Below are 19,073 nucleotides of genomic sequence, written 5' to 3' on the forward strand. Positions count from 1 at the left end.
TTATTTTCTGGTGATATTATAGAAACATACACTTTATAAATATTGATATCTCCAAACAACATTCATCGTGAAAAAACCCATTCCAATATCTGTGTAAGGAGATCTAAAAAAAACATAGTTCTCATTAGTAACTAAAAAACATATTGCTTTTGGTTCTTCATTTGACTCTCTTCCTTCTTTAATTAAACCAACTGAATCCTCTCTGCGGGAAACTCAATTAAAATAAACAGAATATCACTGATGCAAAATTTGGTTCTCAAAATGACAGAAAATTTCCACTCCTGATCTCATACAAACTGTCTGTTCCAGGGGCGGCCGAGCGACTTCCAAAGTGGGGGGGGGGGGGGGCACTAAGAATAAAGGGCACCTACAAAGGGAAATCTCTAAGCGAAAATATGCAATTTTTTAGACATTGGTATATACCCTAACATTACAATATTTGCTTCACTTTATACACCATTGCTTAATCATCATGCTTTGCAGTTGGGTGTGATGGTCTTGAGATTTGTGAAGTCGCAGTGCGAAAAATACAAAGAGTAATTGTCAGAGGTGAAAATAGAGCACTTCTTACACCTTCAAAAAGAGGCACTCACCAGGGGAAACAAAAATCAGCCATGAAAATAGGGAATGGGCATTTGTCGACCGAAAATTTTGATAGGGACATTTATAAAAGGTGAAAAAGGGGCATTTATGAAAAGAGAATAGGTCATCCCCTATTAGAAACGAAAGTGGGCACGTATCATTGTTAAATGGAAAATTATCAGAGGTGAAAAGAGGCACTTATCACACCTGAAAAGGGGCATTGACCACATATGAAAAGGGCCACTTATGTGAATGAAAAAGGGGCACTAAGAAAAATGTTTACTAGATGAAAGAAAATGATTTTAAAGGGGCATTTATAGGAGGTGAAGGGGGCACTTATCTGAAGTGAAAAAGGGTAACTTCCCGTGCCTGAACAGAGATGAAAAGGGACACTTTTCATAGGGGCCTTTAATTATGAGAAGGGGAGAGGGTCTCTTTTTGTTAATGGTGGCACTTATTACATATAAGCTAGGAAAAGGGGCAATTATTAGAAAGGAAAAGGCCGGGGCACACGTGAAAATAAAAGGTGTGCGACTAATTATCCGAGTTAAAAAAAATGGGTAGTTATTAATCATAGAGGAAGGGCAGAGGTAAAGGGGCCACTTATCAAAATTTAAAAGGGGCCCTTCTCGTACCTGCAAAGGGGCACTTAGGCACTTAGGCCTACTATAGAGATTACTATAGAGTATAGGGAATATGGAAAATGGACACAATAATAATTGTTGCAAAGGGAACTTGTCGAAGGAAAAGGAGCACGTGTCAAAATAAAAGGGGCACTTATCAGAGGTGAAAAGGGTAGGGCGCTTTTACAAAGTAATAGAGACACTTTACCTTTGTAAAAAGGGTCACTTCTTATTTCTTATAAATTTAAAGGGAACTTTTTCTATGTAAAAAGGGGCACTAGCTTTTGGGGTACGAGAAAAACTCCCCCCCCCCCTGCCCACCCCGCGGAAGGCAACCTCTGATTGAGCCAATTAAAGGCCCAGAACCGCTAGCGCTAGAGTAATTATACTAAGCTTAAAAGGGACAATAAGAAAAGATGATATTTTTTGAGCTTTTGTTCTTTGTCTGCACGCGCACGTTTACGAAGTTGCCTTGCATGGATCGAATCTATCGGATTATTATAGCTGTTCACTTTACGTCTGAATTGTAAGACTAGACTATATATTCAAGATGGCAGCGCCATGTGGGCAGTCACAGTACGGTGTAGAAATACATTTTGCTCAAAGATTGGCATCGAATGTAACAAAAATACGTGACAGGGCAGTAAAACGGTTAAGACACTGGATAGCTGCAAGATCGCAAAAGGATGGAAGTAAGTATCGAGTGTTTGAAGGATATTTTATCAAATAGATAATTGACACGATTTCTTACACGGTCCCGTTCATGCTTTTTCATGTAGGTGGATGCACACATAGCAGCAATAGTATACTTTTTGACTTTTGTGTATTAAAAACTGTTTAGACGACCTCTATTGATTCTCAACATTTCAAACACCACTGTACAATACTCGGCGCTAATTCAGAATCATATCCATACTTTGACCCATGGCATAACTCTGGCGTGGAGCTAACCTAGCACGTTATGATTTAAAATTTGTTATGTTTTTTACCTGTTTCGTGTCAATTTTGTTATCTTTTTAGAGTATTTTTCCTAAAAACAAAGACTTATATAATATCAGGGCTGTCGACCCTCCCGCATTTGGAGGGAGTCTCACGATCACTCCACCATGCTCGTTCTCCCGCCGTCCCACCAGCTCGTAGCGGGAGGCTCCCGCCACCACGGCACGCCCTAATAAATTTCTCATGGGATTCACAGCAAACTGCTGCACCGACGGTGGGGCGGGCACGCGCCTGTGTTAAGTTAGCGACTGTAATCTAAGCAATTCATCATTACGGTTGCTAAATTAACACACGCATGCACGCGCCTGCACCACACCCCAGTGTCGGTACAGTATGCAATTGTATTGTGCAGCAGTTTGCCATGAATCCTGTGAGAAAGTGTATTATAAGTCTTTGTTTTCAGGAAAAATACTCCAAAAAAGATAGGAAAATTGACATGAAACAGGTAGAAACATAACAAATCATGACCATTATTTGAACAATTAGTGAAGATTTTGTTGATTTTTTAATGTTTTAGTAGGGTATCTCCACACCGGTGTTACGGGTCAAAGTCTGGATAGACTTCTGAACTAGCGACGGTCATTCTTTAATAAAACTGACATTTGTTGACATTCTCCATACACAGACGGTAACCTGTACACCTTGTACCATGGGGAGGGATTAAGCCAATTCTGTACCAATTTGGCTGCAGAATTTTCTCCCCCAATTTTCTTTATTTACCGGTAGATCTAATTTTCTTATTTATAAATCAGATAAACGAAAAATATATTTATTTTTTCCTATGTACAATTATCTATTTTGATTACCTTTTTCCACATGAGAAATTTACGGATGTACTTTATATGAGTTATCCAATTTGTATTGAAACGGTACGTTCATGCATTCAAACGGTCGAACTGGAAATCTATGACATGACCCTTCCGATATATTTCCAGGTCGACTTACAAAGATAAAGCCAATGGCCAATCAGAGCACTCGTTTTAATATTGGATTTATGACTATTCATATATCACTGGCTCAAGTTGGGCTGACTCGTACGTAGCTATTGGACGTTTGAAAAGAAAAAAATGATTATAATTTATTAATCAAACCAAGATGGCTAAAAACAAATCATGTTGACTACAAGACTTTCTCAGATTTATCATTAATTTAGGATGTAAATGAGCAAGCTATCGTAAGTCAAAGTAGATATCTCCCTGTTATTTTTGATTTTTAATTAGTGTAATATTGCAGCCAAAGTGGATATATGAAGACGTAAAGAGTGAAAAACTTGATGCATATCTCATTCAGCGCGGTCTGGCCGAACCGAACCATTCCTTCCACACAGTCCACATAGGACTAACTTCAGTCTATGAGGTCAGTGGAGCCAGATGCAATCTCAGCGGAACAAATGTCGATATCAGATACTGAAGCTTTCGGTCTAGTTTGGGTCCTGAAATCTCAGCGTGCGGGGTATTCTGCAGTTGTTCCGTATTTTAACAGATGATAGTCTAGACTAGGATCAAGACCGTACTCCCTAGGTCTATTTGTGATTTTTACATTTTTGTTGGTTGTTTAAAGTTACACAAGTTTACCCTTCTCCCCCTCCTCGAGGTTGTTGTATTGTTTTTACTCATATTGTTAAAGTTATACTCACAACTATTATTGTTATTGTAATCTTAAAATCTAACCATCTTAATCTATTTATACGTTCTTTTCAGATATTGGTAATGAGGAATTGATGAAGCTATGGAAAGGTCTCTTCTACTGTATGTGGATGTGTGACAAACCAGTCATCCAAGAGGAGCTAGCAGATCAAATATCAGATATGGCCCACTGCTTCAGACGTCCAGAAGAAGGTAAAGGTCAAAGGTCAAATTGTCTTGCCTCAGGCAGAAGGTTGTTGGTCCGTGCGCATGCCACAAAGCAAATTTCCAATAATCACTGCCAAGGATTTGACTGCACTGTCTGTAGTCTGTAAATGTATCATTTTTTAAGAGGGATTTCTCATTTTATTAGCTAATAAAGAAGAGAAAATATAATGTAACTCTCAAATTTCAGTAGACTTGTACCACAAAGTAACCCTGTAAGTTGGGGCTCTGATCGGATCGGAAGATCGGAGCGACACCCTCGCACCTTTGATCGGTATCGGATCGGAAGAGCGACAAAAAAAATCGGCCGATTTTTTTTTTTTTTTTTTTTTTTTTTTTTTTAATGACGAAAATTTTCAAGTTTTTGGCTATCAAATGCTTAAAAAACTTCATGGCTGGGATTATTTTGTCATTTAGAGTTGTTGTAGACCATGTTTGTTGATATTTTGTGCCTTTTCATGACTTTGAAATTAATAATGTTGGTCTAAGAGCAGAGGCAAAACATGCGGGCCGCCATCTTGGATTATTAATGTAGGTATTTTTTTTTTTTTAATGACGAAAATTTTCAAGTTTTTGGCTATCAAATGCTTAAAAAAAATTCATGGCTGGGATTATTTTGTCATTTAGAGTTGTTGTAGACCAGGTTTGTTGATATTTTGTGCCTTTTCATGACCTTGAAATTAATAATTATTGGTCTAAAAGCAGAGGCAAAACATGTGGGCCGCCATCTTGGATTATAATGCATACCTACATTATAATCCAAGATCCAATCGCATGTTTTGCCTCTGCTCTTAGACCAATAATTATTAATTTCAAAGTCATGAAAAGGCACAAAATATCAACAAACATGGTCTACAACAACTCCAAATGACAAAATAATCCCAGCCATGAATTTTTTTTGAGCATTTGATAGCCAAAAACTTGAAAATTTTCGTCATAAAAAAAAAAAAAAAAAAAAATTGCCGATTTTTTCCGATCTTTTTAATTGATCGGCGATCGGAAATTATTGTCCGATCACCCCTGATCGGATCGGTATCGGCGGCCGATCCGATGATCGTTTACAGGGTTACCACAAAGTACTAATGACCTTCTGCTTAAAGGCATCGTTTAACAATGTTTAATCTGAGATGCATAGCCCTACGTGTTATCAGTGTCTGTGATATGGTGTGATATTGAAACCCTATAAAAAATTGTGCTTCAAAATGATCATAAAGTGCCTCAAAAAATTCAAAATCTTCGAATGACCAGATTTACCATACTCATTTTCCCCAATAGACTGTAGTGTTTTAAAAACCGTTAGGAAAACAGAAAAATGAAATTTTGATTTCCAATCCTAAATATCTTGATAATCAGACAGGCGATCGGCTTGTAAAAGTCATGGGGTTCCTGACTGTCCTAAAGGTTTATAATTATCATTGCAGCATGAGCTAAATCCAGAATTTTGTTTCAGAATCTGAGACAAAGTTACCGGATCCTTTTAAAGTGACTCGGTAACATGGCCTCAGATTTTTTTCATTATACATTTAATGTAAATTGCTTATTTGTTTCCCCCATGGGATTATACAATGCCTACTCATGGACAATTTCCAACACTAACCAAATTTCTCACTTTTACCTTTCACCATTATAATCCCTAAATCTTAACCTAACAACCCAATTGTAACCATAACCAGAACCCTATACTTATGATGAAATAAAGCCCAGAGCAATTTTTGCGGGACAAAAGTCGCATCACCGTCTAATTATAAGCTATAATTGAGAATTTTCCCTCGTTTTTCAGCTTGCCTCTTCTTTGAAACATTCCTTGCTACCATGCGTCGGGAGTGGATGGGCATCGATCATCTTCGCATGGACAAGTATCTCATGGTAACAGAATTGAAACAAATTATTCTTACTGTAAAGTACCCATGATAATGTTTGCAAAATATGAAATGTGGTTATATAATAGTAATTGTGAATGAAATAGGACAACTGTAATCACTTTGCTTGGAAACGAATGGCACTGTAAAAGGATGGAATGAAATTGAAAACAAATGATTGGGCAATATAAAACAAATGAAAGTTTACAAGCTCTGCAACATTTTATTAGTTATTTCAGTTTGGAAATACATAAACTGCTACATAATTTACAGAAAGCAGGGGAAATTAAGAACAATAAATATGAAAAGTATGATCTTTTTGTACAAAGCCAAAGTGTCTTTGAAAAGGGAAATGTAAACATACTTGAACACTATAATTATCTTCTAAAAGTCTTGTCTTAATTATTCATCATATATTTTTTTTATCCCAAACATGGACAGCTTATAAGACGCAGTTTCCGTCAGATGCTGGTCGTACTTCACAACAATGAATGGGAAGAAGAGTAAGTTTCAAGTTCTCTACGAAGAATAGAAAACATGTTTTGTAATGCTAGAAATAATTTGCATTTAAAAAAATACTTTATCTTAAAATTGTTTACATTTTGCTTCATGAATATTCTGTATATTAATTATCTGTCGTTCAGAAACGCATATGCCCAGATTATTGGAATATACATGTATATGTTATCTATATACACATGTGTAATTCAGTTCATTTCATTTAAATTAAAGCATGTTTGTTATTATTTGGTTTCTCTGTAATCTTAGAACACCAACATATTTATATTTAATTTATATTTAATCAAGATTATTATTATTATTACAAATCCTCCTCATATTCAATTCACGTTACAGATTGGTGAAGTGTTTTCTGACTTCCTTAAGTCGCTGTGCCCTGAATCCTACCACCGATGCATGTCCAGATGGTCTGAGATACCAGCTTGCTAATGTCTACTTAGATGAGCTTGCAAGGGAAGGCACAGAAGATGTAAGTCTATATAGGAAGGTCTACACATTCTCTGTTCCATGTCTGTGATTCTTTGGTGTTTGGTGCTTGGTATTTTTTGTTTGGTGTTTGGTGTTTGGTGTTCGGTGTGGAGTCTTGACAGTTTGCATGTCCTGATGGTCTGAGATACCAGCTTGCTAATGTCTACTTAGATAAGCTCGCAAGGGAAGGCACAGAAGATGTAAGTTTACATAGGAAGCTCTACACATTATCTGTTACATTTTTGTGTTTCTTTGTTGCTTGGTGTCTTTTGTTTTGTGTTTGGTGTTCAGTGTGCAGTCTGGACAGTTTGCATGTCCAGAGGGGTGTTTCACAAAGACAAGATCGACTTTAAGTTGGACTTAACTATGGCAGGCATTTCATGCCACTAGTTCCTCTAACCATTCCTGGCATTGGTTTCTCAAGGGATGTACAAATCGTGGTCACAAATCTACAGAATTTACCTTTTTTGATAGTTCATTATTGAAGGGGAAAATCTTATCTAAAGATCATAATTGAAAGACCAATAGTGAGAGCAACCAGTGGCATGAATGGTCTGTCATTGGTAAGTCCAACTTAAAGTCGATCTTAGTCTTTGTGAAACACTCCCCTGATGTTATAAGGTACCAGCTAGCTAACATCTATGGGTACTTAGACGAGCTCGCAAGGGAAGGCACAAAAGATGTAAGTTTGCAGAGCAATACATGCAGGTCTATGCCTTCTCTGAACATCTTTATTATATACGTAGGCCTATATGTTTGTTTGGTGTCTTGTATCTATTTTGGTGTACAAAGTGGTTAGTGTTTGGTGTCGGTGTACTGTCTTGTGTCGGTGTATAATGAATAGTTTTTGCCTTTTTTGGTGCTCCGAAGAGTATTTGATCACCATGATGGTTGTGACATTACCAACCTTGTAATGTCTACTTAAGTGTTTTCACAGCGGAAAGCACGGAATATGTTAGTTTACAGTGGGGAATTTGTCTTTATGATTACTACGTACACTACACGTATTCTACATGATCAAAGAAATCTTTTTGTAAGATATTGGGATATTTAAACTACATGTACATGTTGAGGGGTCAAGGACACAAAGACGTAACTCCATTTTATGAAATGAAGTGATTTATGTGTCACTGAGCCCTTGGGCCTTATATTAGGAGTTAAGCCTATGTTTCACTAGCCATTGGGTGGAGTTCAGTCTTTGTGTTTCCTGGAAAGCCCACATTTTCAGAACATTTTGGTATCAAATACTCATTTAGGCAAAATATGGAGTTATGTCTTTGTGTCACTGAACCCTTGATGTACTAGATCCCAAAGTAAATTTGATCTGATTTCTTCCATCCTTTGCAGCTGAGTCCACAGCAGGCCTCTACTTTCTTATTCCCTTTTGCGGAGTTGGTCACCAAAACTCTCAAGTAAGTTTATATATTTTCTTCAATTTATAATCAGTAGTATATGAAGTGATGTAATCAATGTTTGTTGGAAAGGAGAAAGATTCCCTTTCGTTTTTTGTACGAAGGGAATTTAAAAACTTTTCAACCTTGGTTACAGTATGAAGCTTTACTGTCTCCCTTTTTATGGATCCTTCAATAAGCTTCTGTAAAAGTAGAAATATTCAAGGGTACAATAATTTTTCGCAGATTTCGCGCTAAGATCGGCAAGCACAAATTTTAGAACTCACAAAAATATAATCATGACTTCTTATGCGTGTTTTGAACGGGCTAAATTGCATGCAACGCCAATTAAGAACATGCAAATATGTTTTGGGGTCGCTCAGCGCGAAAAATTAATAGCGCAAAAATAACAGTGTTTACAGTATACTGTATAGTGGTATTGGTAGTGCCTGCATGGTACAAATAATCTGTAGTTAGGAGTAGACTGAGAGCCTTAATTGTCAAGAAAGCAAGCAACCATTCATCCCTTAATCGATTTCACATCATTGATGGTGTGTCAGGTTATTTGTGTATATATCACATTCCTATGTGTATTTCTCTTTGATTTTCTGATCTTGACATGTTCATTGATTTTTAGTTAATATATATTTTTTTAAATCTGTATTTGTTTTTAATGCAAGCAGATCGCTATGATTAACAGCTCTCGTGCTGATCAGGGTGTTCCATCCCACAAGTGGTCAATAAATTAATAAAATAAATTAGTAAAATCCAAGAACTGTGTACTTGTTTGATGGCACATAATATAAAGACTGGATTTTTCTATCTCATTTTTCATCTCATTTTTCTATCTCAATTTTCTTGTGCATTGCAGTAAGAAGCTGCGTGATGTGATGCTTCAAGATATCTTCCAGGACGTGGTTGAAAGGTCAGACGTAGGAGAGGCGGGAGAAGAAGAAGAGGATGAAGGGATAGCATCGGATGAGGATAGAACGAAGAGTTCCAAGAATGGTGAGAAGGAATTTGTTTACATTATCTCCCCTCCCCCTCCACCGAAAAAAAAGAAAGAAAAAAAAAGCACACTAAAAATACAGGAGAGTCTTAAAGACAGGAGATTTTTAAAGTTAGATTAACAAAGTAACAAAGTGAAGGTACAGTTTTTATGAGTGTCCTCGGTACCCACCCGGCCACACACCTACATATATACACATGCTTGCACAACGTCCACACACTGATTATTCCAAAATATTCTTTGGATAAGCAATCACATCACAACTAAAGCATTGTCAATATTCATTGCATGGACTTGGGTAGAGATGTAACTTGTTGTCTGTGATAGAGGAGGCACGATAGCTCAGTTGGTAGAGCAGTAGTCAGGTAATCTGGTGACCAGGGTTCGAAACCAAGGCGATGCGCTAGTGCCCTTTGGTAAGGCATTAATCCTCACTACCAGGTCTTTCGGAGAGGACCTAAAGCCGTCAGTCCTCTGGTTGCTTACTGCATGCATTTATGCTTTCTTAGCCGTCAGATAAAATAGCCACCACTAAATCATTTTCAATTTTCAAATTTTCAAATGTGTGTGTTCTAAAATTCTTGACAGCTGAAAAGCAGAGAAAGAGGAAGAGGAAAGGAAAGGCTGACGAGGAGGATGATGAGGAAGAAGAGGAGGAGGAGGAGGAGAAAGAAGATGATGTCGATATCTTGGCAAAAGTCATGTTTCCGGAGGAGATGGTACCACCTCTTCAGGTAAATCATACTCTTTCAGATTCTCAGAAGTTCAAAAAGTATAAACAATACACCCTTTCACAGTTACAAGAATGTCCATGCGCTGACATTGGCGCCATTTTAAATTATGAGTAAACAAAGTTTTTTACTCGTAATTTAAAATAGTGCCCGTGTCAATATGACGTGAGAGCATAGCGCAGGCAGTAACGCAACAATAAAAATGGCGGCCTTAATCATGAAACGGTGCATTTTGTAACATGTTCGCTGCCAGTGCATGTGTCACAAGAAATTAAATAAAAGGCTTGAATTTTTCTAACATTTTGAACATCTTTGTAGCATGAGGGAATTTTTGTCGTTGAAATAGAGTGTACAATCTTGAACATGAATGAGTTGGGGGAGGTATAGCGATTTAAGCTAGTGCTGCTGAATAAACTCATCTATCTTGGTTTAGGTTTTTAAGTTGGTGTGCGTTGCATGGAGCTTTTCTCTCCCCTGGAAATCCATGTTCAGCACCTGGGCCCTGTTTCATAAAACTGATTATCAATAACAAGAAACAATAACCGTTATAAGCTACTGAAATAGTGACATTTGATTGGCTGAGAGCAGATTTGTCATAGAAATTTATCATCTGTTATTGATTACAAGTTTTATGAAACAGGGTCCTGGATAGAGAGGAACAGCTGAAATTAAATCCCCTGTTACAGGACATTAAGAACATGTGTAGGAATTGAAACCATCAACTGATTGTAAGATAACAAGCCTTATGTGAATCTGATACTTAATAGACCATTTTCGTCATGTAACCATATTTAATGGAAAGGTCTTTGTGAAGTGCCTCAATACTTATACAAATATTTCATTCACCTGTAATGAATAATTGTATTTCAATAGTCAGAATGCCAAATGCTGTTAGGTAGGGCAAGCTATTGCAACAACTAATATATACAGTTCACATTCTGACTATTGAAATATAATTACTTGTAACAGATGAATGAAGTAATTCGTACCGGGGCACCGCACAAAGATTTATGCATTAGTGAGTGTTCTGTCTACCCATGTCCTGTGTACTCCCCCCAATAGCCATTTAAAAGTAGGTGTTTGAGCTACTGTGATACAGATTAGAACATAATTGGTTAATTTAAAGTGCTCTTTTTGTATTTGTCTCTGGTGTTTTAGTACGACTATGGGATGATTGCAGACAAGTTGTTTGATCTAGCCAGTGAGAAGAACATTCCAACACGCAACAGAAAACCAATCTATAGAATGGTTGAAAGGTAAGTTTTAATTTCTATGATTATACAATGTGGTGGTGGTTAGTTTATCTGACTGCTAAGAGTGTTAGTAAGCAACCAGACGGCCGACGGCTTTAGGTCCTCTCTGAGGGACTTGGTAATGAGGATTAAATGCCGTACCAAAGGGCACTAGTGCATCGACTTGGTTTCGAACCCGGGACACCGGATTACGAGACAACTGCTCTACCGACTGAGCTATCGCGCCTCATTACAATCACACCTGCTCTAGTGACCACCTGTATAGAAAGACCACCAGTCTACAAAGAACACATTTTTTGTTTCCCTTGAAAAAGGTTTCTCATTAAAACATGTACTAAAGGAACCTGTACTTAAATACCACCTGCCTATAAAGACCACTTTTCTTGTCTATCTTGGGTGGTCTTTACAGAGAGTTTGCACTGCACTTAACTTACTGAGCCCGAGTATACACTGTAGTCTATTTTGCATCCTACTGGAATATTCTTCTCTATTAGATTGTGCAATACAGTCAAATCTTTGTTAGTGGCCACCTCTCTAGACAGGCCACCTGTCGACAGTGTCCACTTTCTGTGTTTCCTTCGGTTGACCTTTATACATACCTGCCAACCCTCCCGCATTTTCCGGGATATTCCGCATTTCTGGAATTTTAGGACCTTAAAATGCGGGAGATTCCGCATTTTGGAAATTTAAGCCAAATTGGGCTTGTATTACCATTTGCCGCGATTTGTGTGAGAGCTCTCGTATAGTATACTGTGTGTGTGTTGATGGCCGCGGAAGCTCATTTGGCTTGTAATGACGGTTTTGCAGCGTATTTGTGCCACTGATCTATAGTGTAGAGATCAGCATTATGTGTGTGTGTGTGTAGCATCTGGCCTGGCATGTACTCTCCATACACGTACACACACACACACATGCATACAAGCGATGCACAAGAACATGCACGCTTGACGTGCGATAAATTTTGAGCGAACGGGTTAGCTTCGACGTGTGATCGTGAATGGTTACTAAACTTGCATAAGTTTGTCAGTTTTACTTATAATGTCTTCCAATCCCAAGGAATACGCTTGCTTGATGGATTCATGGAGTTTACCGTACCATACTAACTTTTCAATTGTCTAATCCAGTATTTGGAAGGAGTGTGTCGGGACTATGGTATACAGAGTGAACGCACGCTGCAGTGCGGTACCGGAGGTGAGTCAGTGCCAGTGGAGTGGGGCAGCGATGGCGAGGCGTACCGTACATGTACTGTGTATAGTTTGATCGATGCATGTCAAATGTTGCCGTAACTGAGCTGTGTTGGACAATCGCTACACCGAATTGAATTCAGCGTACCTGCCAACCCTTCCGAATAATCCAGAATATTCCATTTTTCTGGATATTTAGGACCCCAAAATCCGGAATATTCTGTTTTTTTCCAATTTTTTTTAATTTAATTTTTTTTTTTTTTTTTTTGGGTGTTGCTTAAGCCAAATTGAGCTTGTTTTATCCTTTGACGCGATGTTAGAGTTAACGTATTGCGTGCGTTGAAGGGCTGCATGATTAAATTCGCTTTTTTTGCACAGATTTACCGCGCGTTGCCAGTTACACTGCCGCTAGCTGCATGTGCGAACGCCTGTTAAGTGTACAGATTTCTTATTTTCGAAGACATACCGCGCTAAAAATTCTTAATTCTCATTTTCAAATGTTGGCAGGTATGCTTTATAGACAGGCTTGACTGTATGCCTGTACGCAATATATTCTATGATTTTGGAGCACATGTCATTAAATTGTGTTTGATGTAGTAGGATTTATGAACACTTACCTCTTTTTGGAGGAGGTGCGATGACTCAACGGTAGAGCAGTGGTCTCCTATTAAACCTGGATGTCCTGGGTTTGAAACCAAATCAAAACGCTAGACCCCTTTGGTAAGGCATTAATCCTCATTATCACGTCCCTCGGAGAGGACTTGAAACCATCTGTCCCCTAGTTGCTTACTGACAAGCTTGCACATGCTTTCTTAGCAGTCAGGTAAAACAAATATAACTGAATCTGCCCCCCCCCCCCCCATACATTCACTTCAAAAATTTTGAGGATGAATGACCCCTTCCCAAGCAGGTTTCACTGCTCTACCACTGAACCATACATTGATTGTATGTGCTGATTAGACGCAATAAACTTCAAGGTAACCCCAGCTTGAAGTTAATGTACAGCGACTGCTTGCCCTGTTTGTAGTTTACAATTTTGATACAATAATCAATAATCAGGTTTCATATAGCTAGCAGGACTGCATCTTTTTCATTTCTTGATTGTGTATTAATTCTTAGTAGTTTGTTCATTGCCTAGGTTTAAACGTTTGAGGACATGTTCGATATCCTTTGATGTGTCTGTATGATGTTTAACTGTGATTCACTCCTTTTTGTTGTTGTTGTAGATTCCAAATCTTAACTAGGAAGCTGGCTTAAGATGGCTCTCTTAAGAGTCTAATGTGAAATAGTCTTAACCATAGATATATATTTTTCTCTTCTTTGTTGTTTGATTTGTCAGATTCCAAAGCTTAGCCAAGGGGGTGTACCCGATGCCTGATCTCCTGAAGCAGATTCGGGAGGAGAAGGACAACCAATACCTCAAGGATGAACTACCTTGGTGGAAGAAACTACAGGAGAGGGAGAAAAAGAAGAACAGGAGGAGGAAAAGGAGGAGAGGAAAGAAAGGTGGAAACGATGAAGATGGCGAAGATGATAGTGAAGATGATGGTGATGATGGATCTGAGGATGAGAAGGAGGAAGAAGAGGAAGAGGTGGTTCCGAAGAAGAAAAAGAAGGTACAGCAGGAGGAAGGAGATGAGACGGAGACGGTCAGCAAGAAGAAGAAGAAGAAGAAGCAGAAAAAGACAACCTCGATTGAAGAACAGACAGAGGAAAAAGCAGCCACTGTTGAACAAACAACTGATGTTGACAATGAATTCACAGAGTTAAAATCCGCCAAAGCAAACGGAAAGAAAAAGAAAGGAAAAAAGAGAGGAGATACCGATGACGAAGCACTTGTAGAAGAATCTGTCCAATCAGAAGCCGCCGTTCCTGAAGGGGATGTTGAAGCGGAAACCTTCCCTAGTCCTACGGGGGCAGGCAAGAGAAAAAAAAAGAAGAAGGGAAAAGCAAAAATGAGTGATGAATCATCTGAAGATGCTAAAAGCAACAGGGACAGTGATTCTGGTTTGAGCGTAAATGAATCAAGCACGGAAATAGTTGGAGATTCCCCAGGTGACGTGGATGGTGCGACTGTAGAGGGCGCTGCACCTGTCGAGCCACAAACTCCTAGGACAAAATCTAAAAAGAAAGGGAAAAAGAAGAAATCCCCAACAGGCGATGACACTAATGATACCAATAAAATGGAGTTGAACACTGTTGATGTTGCGTCGAAAGGGTCAAAGGTCAAATCATCTCAACAGGAGGGGTCGCCCAAACCATTTGCAGCTTTCGAGAAGGTCTCTACTCCTCCAGCGTACGTGAAGAAGTCCAAGAAGATGATGGAACCCAGTACACTACCAAGAGCAAAGGCACATGTGAGTAACTGGCATTGCACTGCTACATACATGCCTTAAGGCGATGATAATACTTTCTAGGTGCCTTCAATATCCCCTGGGATGGATATTTGCGCAATGTAAATGTAGCTGTTATTATCATTATCCATTTAAAATTGTAGGCCTAGACTATTCCTTCTATTGGTTCTAATTACAGGATAAATGCTTGTTGTAGATCAGTGACTGTAACATAAATGATGATGTAGAACCGTGATGAAACCCAGTTCTTACCGCTGACTCATATATGTCTTTCTTTTTTTAAATTAAATTCAATTTTGGTTTATTGTAAATAAAAAAATGCTAAATATAAAGTCTGGAGACTCCTACGATTAAGTCTACAAATTATAAATACATACATGTTGAAGAATATAAGAAATCAATACTTTTAGCAATATTTATATTAATTACTGATTCTAATTAACTAAACAATTAATATCAAATAATCATAAAATGATACATGTAATTATTCAGTTATAACATTTAAATAGTAAAAATATGTGTTGTCTCCATTTTCTAAATGTCATATGCCATTTTTTCACTTTTTACACTTTCAAATAAATATTCATTATTTTCTTATTTTATGATATGTAGAGCCGTGTTGAAACCCAGTTCTCACCGCCGATGACAAGGAAGAGGGTAAAGATCGCGCTATCCATGAACCAATTCCAAGGTGAGTTTACCAAATACTTTTTATTTCTAAGAGCTATCTAAATCACTTGAATTCAGAACGATTTTCACTGTCAACGTGTCAATGTATAATCTTTCTCAATGTTGACACTGTGTTGATAACAGTTTTGATTATTTCATTTTTATGCCTCCGCCACCGAAGGTGGTGCCGGAGGCATCATGTTTTCGGGTTGTCCGTCCGTACGTCCGTCCGTCCGTACGTCCGTCCGTCCGTCCGTCCGTCCGTACGTCCGTCCGTCCGTACGTCCGTCCCGTTTGACCGTTATCACAATATCTCAAGAACCATTTAAGATTTAAACTTAAGACTCGGGAATAGTATTTATCACCATAGGAAGACGATCTGATTAGATTTTGGAGTACGTAGGTCAAAGGTCACAGGTCACAGAGGTCAACTTATGAAATTCCTTGTATTGAGTTTGTTAGCGCGATATCTCAAGAACCATTTGAGATTTAAACTTCAAACTTAAGGATAGTATGTATCACCATAGGAAGACGATCTGATTAGATTTTGGAGCACGTATGTCAAAGGTCAAGGGTCACAGAGGTCAACTTATGAAATTCCATACATTGAGATTGTTATCATGATATCTCAAGAACCACTGGAGATTTAAACTTCAAACTTAGTGATAGTGTGTATCACTATAGGAAAACAATCTGATTAGATTTTGGAGCACGTATGTCAAAGGTCAAGGGTCACAGAGGTCAACTTATGAAATTCCATACATTGAGATTGTTATGATATCTCAAGAACCACTGGAGATTTAAACTTCAAACTTAGTGATAGTGTGTATCACTATAGGAAAACAATCTGATTAGATTTTGGAGCACGTAGGTCAAAGGTCAAGGGTCACAGAGGTCAACTTATGAAATTCCATACATTGAGATTGTTATCATGATATCTCAAGAACCATTTGAGATTTAAACTTCAAACTTAAGGATAGTATGTATCACCATAGGAAGACGATCTGATTAGATTTTGGAGCACGTAGGTCAAAGGTCAAGGGTCACAGAGGTCAACTTATGAAATTCCATACATTGAGATTGTTATCATAATATCTCAAGAACCACTGGAGATTTAAACTTCAAACTTAAGGATAGTATATATATCACCATAGGAAAACGATCAGATTAGATTTTGGAGTACATGTATGTCAAAGGTCATAGAGGTCAACTTGAAAATTTCAGACTACATGTATAGGACTTGTCATGATATGTCAAGAACCACTTGAAATATGTTCCGTTACTTAACCCGTACTTAACTGGGCTATTTTGAGCACCTCCCTGACTGGGGGGGGGGGGGGGGGAGGGGCCGATTGCCTCGAAATTTGGCACGCGTCTTGAGAAATTGCGCAAAGCAAGAGACCTCACTATTATTTAAATTGCTCTATGGCGGAGGCATCATTTTCGACTGCGCGCAGTCAAAATTCCATCTAGTTTTCTTCTTCGTTTTAAGTATCGTCAATTAAAGATGCACTGTAATTTCATTTGACGTCTGTTTGTTGGTTAATTTAATTTGTTACTAAGCCATTGCAATTGGTAATACTCTAAGAGGGCTGAAAAACCATACATTTTTGTGACAAGACTCTTTTGCAATTCGTTACTAATAACCAATGAATCTAGAAACTTGAAAACAATCCAATGCTGTTACCAATTGATTTGTGGCATGAATCGTGTGAAAATCTTCACAACTCACAGAACTTATTTAATGATAATAAGAAGAAGAAATAATGTCTCTAAGTGCTTTACACATGTTATTACCCTGGTCATCGGTTTCATCCGCGTACAATGTGCACCATCTCCACTCCCTGGGGAGTATTCCTACCATATGGTCACCATGAGGGCGTATGGCAATTACTTACACAAAGACTTTTGTCCCCATTTAATGATAATAATTTAAGGCATTTCTATAGCGCCGTCTATCTAGAAATTCTATTCCGAGGCGCATTAATTATTACCCCGGCTTTAGCCTAGCTGCCATTATAGCGCTCTGGCATTTCAAAGAATTAATTCCTGCCAGGTACCCATTTACGTCACCTGGATTGAGTGGCGCAAATGAAGTTTAATAAAATGCCGAAAGACATTAGTGCCGTATCGGGGATCGAACCACGACCTTTGAATTGCAAGTCAAGTGCTTAAACCACTCAACCATGACACTTCTGAAGTTTGCTGTGTGCGAAAGTTTGTTATTTTACAGTAGCTTGCTCCTTGTGTGCAGATCATGTAATTTCTTTCTCTTTCTCTTCTCTTTAGCTGCGAGTGAATACAAGCAGAGGATCAAAATGAGTCCCGGTGTGCCTTTCGATGGATCTAAGAAACCAGCATTCTCTGTCCTGAAGCAGACACCCCCAAGGTCAGAGGTCAAGAGTGCAAAGGTCAAAGGGTCATCAAAGAAGTCTGGAAAGGTAGAGAAGAAGAGGGCAAGGGCAACAGACTTCTTCTAATCTATCTGATTTGGATGGAATTTTGTTCTTGATATTCTACTAGGAAGTCCATTTTTGTTAGAAGAACTGTTGATTGCATAATTCATATTGCAGTCTAATCGAGGGCCTTACTAGCCCCCTTGTGCACTGAATATTGAGGAAGAAATTATGACTAAAGTATTAAAATATTCTCTCTTTTAGATTAGAAAATACTGTTGTCAAGAAATATAGCATTTGTAATTCTTTTTAGTTTCAAAATTTCACCCAATTTATTTTGTGACCCAAGTTTTTATGGCTAGTATTTTGCCAATTTGCAATCATGAGACCCTTATTTTTAATCAGAAAGTATCAGCCATAGTTCTGCAAAATATAAATGATAAAGATAATGACTTGTCTTCCATTACTTTTTTATTTTGTAGAATCATGTAGTTTGAAACCTTATTTGTTTTTATTTTATGTTCTAATGAATACACTTCCTAAAGCACTCTTGTTTTGACTGAATGATTGCAACCGATGGTCTTCTTTGAGGTATACCAAAACGAATTGTCATGGTAATCAATAATAATCAAATTAATTTCACCGTTCGATGATACGATGCAACAAGGATCGTTTCAAAAAGCAAAGGAGATTTGATTGATAGATTTTAAGTGGTGCTAGTCTTTGAAGTTTGAGCCTGAAGCCATGCATTATACTGAGTCCAACTTTTCAACGCCTAATCCATGGTATTTTGACATTATCATGTTATATACTGAACCCTTTTGCATTAAAAAAAAAGTTCTGTGAAGATGAGTGTCCTTTACTCTTCATTTATTCATATTCCACATATTATTCAAGCTTATGATAAGTATTTACATTAATTTGAAGAGAAAGAAATGCAGAGCATCATGACAATATTGAGAATGAGAACAATAGAGTAATGGGAAAATGTGGATTGGTCTACTGAGAAGCTTATAACTTTTTTTAGAAGCCCAGACTATTGAAGAAAAAAAGAAGAGAAAGTTGTCATAGACCTTATATGATTTAGCTACCGGTAAGTAAATTAACAAAAATAATAGAAAATAAAACAACAAATGCCACGATATATGTGTACAACAGATGCAATTAACAGAACAGTTGACACACA

The 19,073-nt window shown here is 37.9% G+C and overlaps 1 protein-coding gene across 1 annotated transcript; it reads left to right on the forward strand.

The window, feature by feature from the left end:
- Window positions 1-1,720: 1,720 nt before the first annotated feature.
- On the forward strand, window positions 1,721-18,783 carry LOC100893873 (ribosomal RNA processing protein 1 homolog A). The gene is made up of 12 exons (XM_030978137.1): window positions 1,721-1,897; window positions 3,905-4,042; window positions 5,835-5,920; window positions 6,355-6,416; window positions 6,769-6,901; window positions 8,248-8,312; window positions 9,163-9,299; window positions 9,889-10,034; window positions 11,190-11,287; window positions 13,808-14,825; window positions 15,435-15,513; window positions 17,781-18,783. Exons 1-12 carry the CDS (start codon window positions 1,756-1,758, stop codon window positions 17,969-17,971), a joined length of 2,295 nt encoding a protein of 764 aa, XP_030833997.1. The 5' UTR covers window positions 1,721-1,755; the 3' UTR covers window positions 17,972-18,783.
- The last annotated feature ends 290 nt before the right edge of the window (window positions 18,784-19,073 follow it).

The sequence above is a fragment of the Strongylocentrotus purpuratus genome, unplaced genomic scaffold (assembly GCF_000002235.5).
Source record: "Strongylocentrotus purpuratus isolate Spur 01 unplaced genomic scaffold, Spur_5.0 spur5_scaffold_1, whole genome shotgun sequence".
In the NCBI taxonomy this organism is placed as follows: domain Eukaryota; kingdom Metazoa; phylum Echinodermata; class Echinoidea; order Camarodonta; family Strongylocentrotidae; genus Strongylocentrotus; species Strongylocentrotus purpuratus.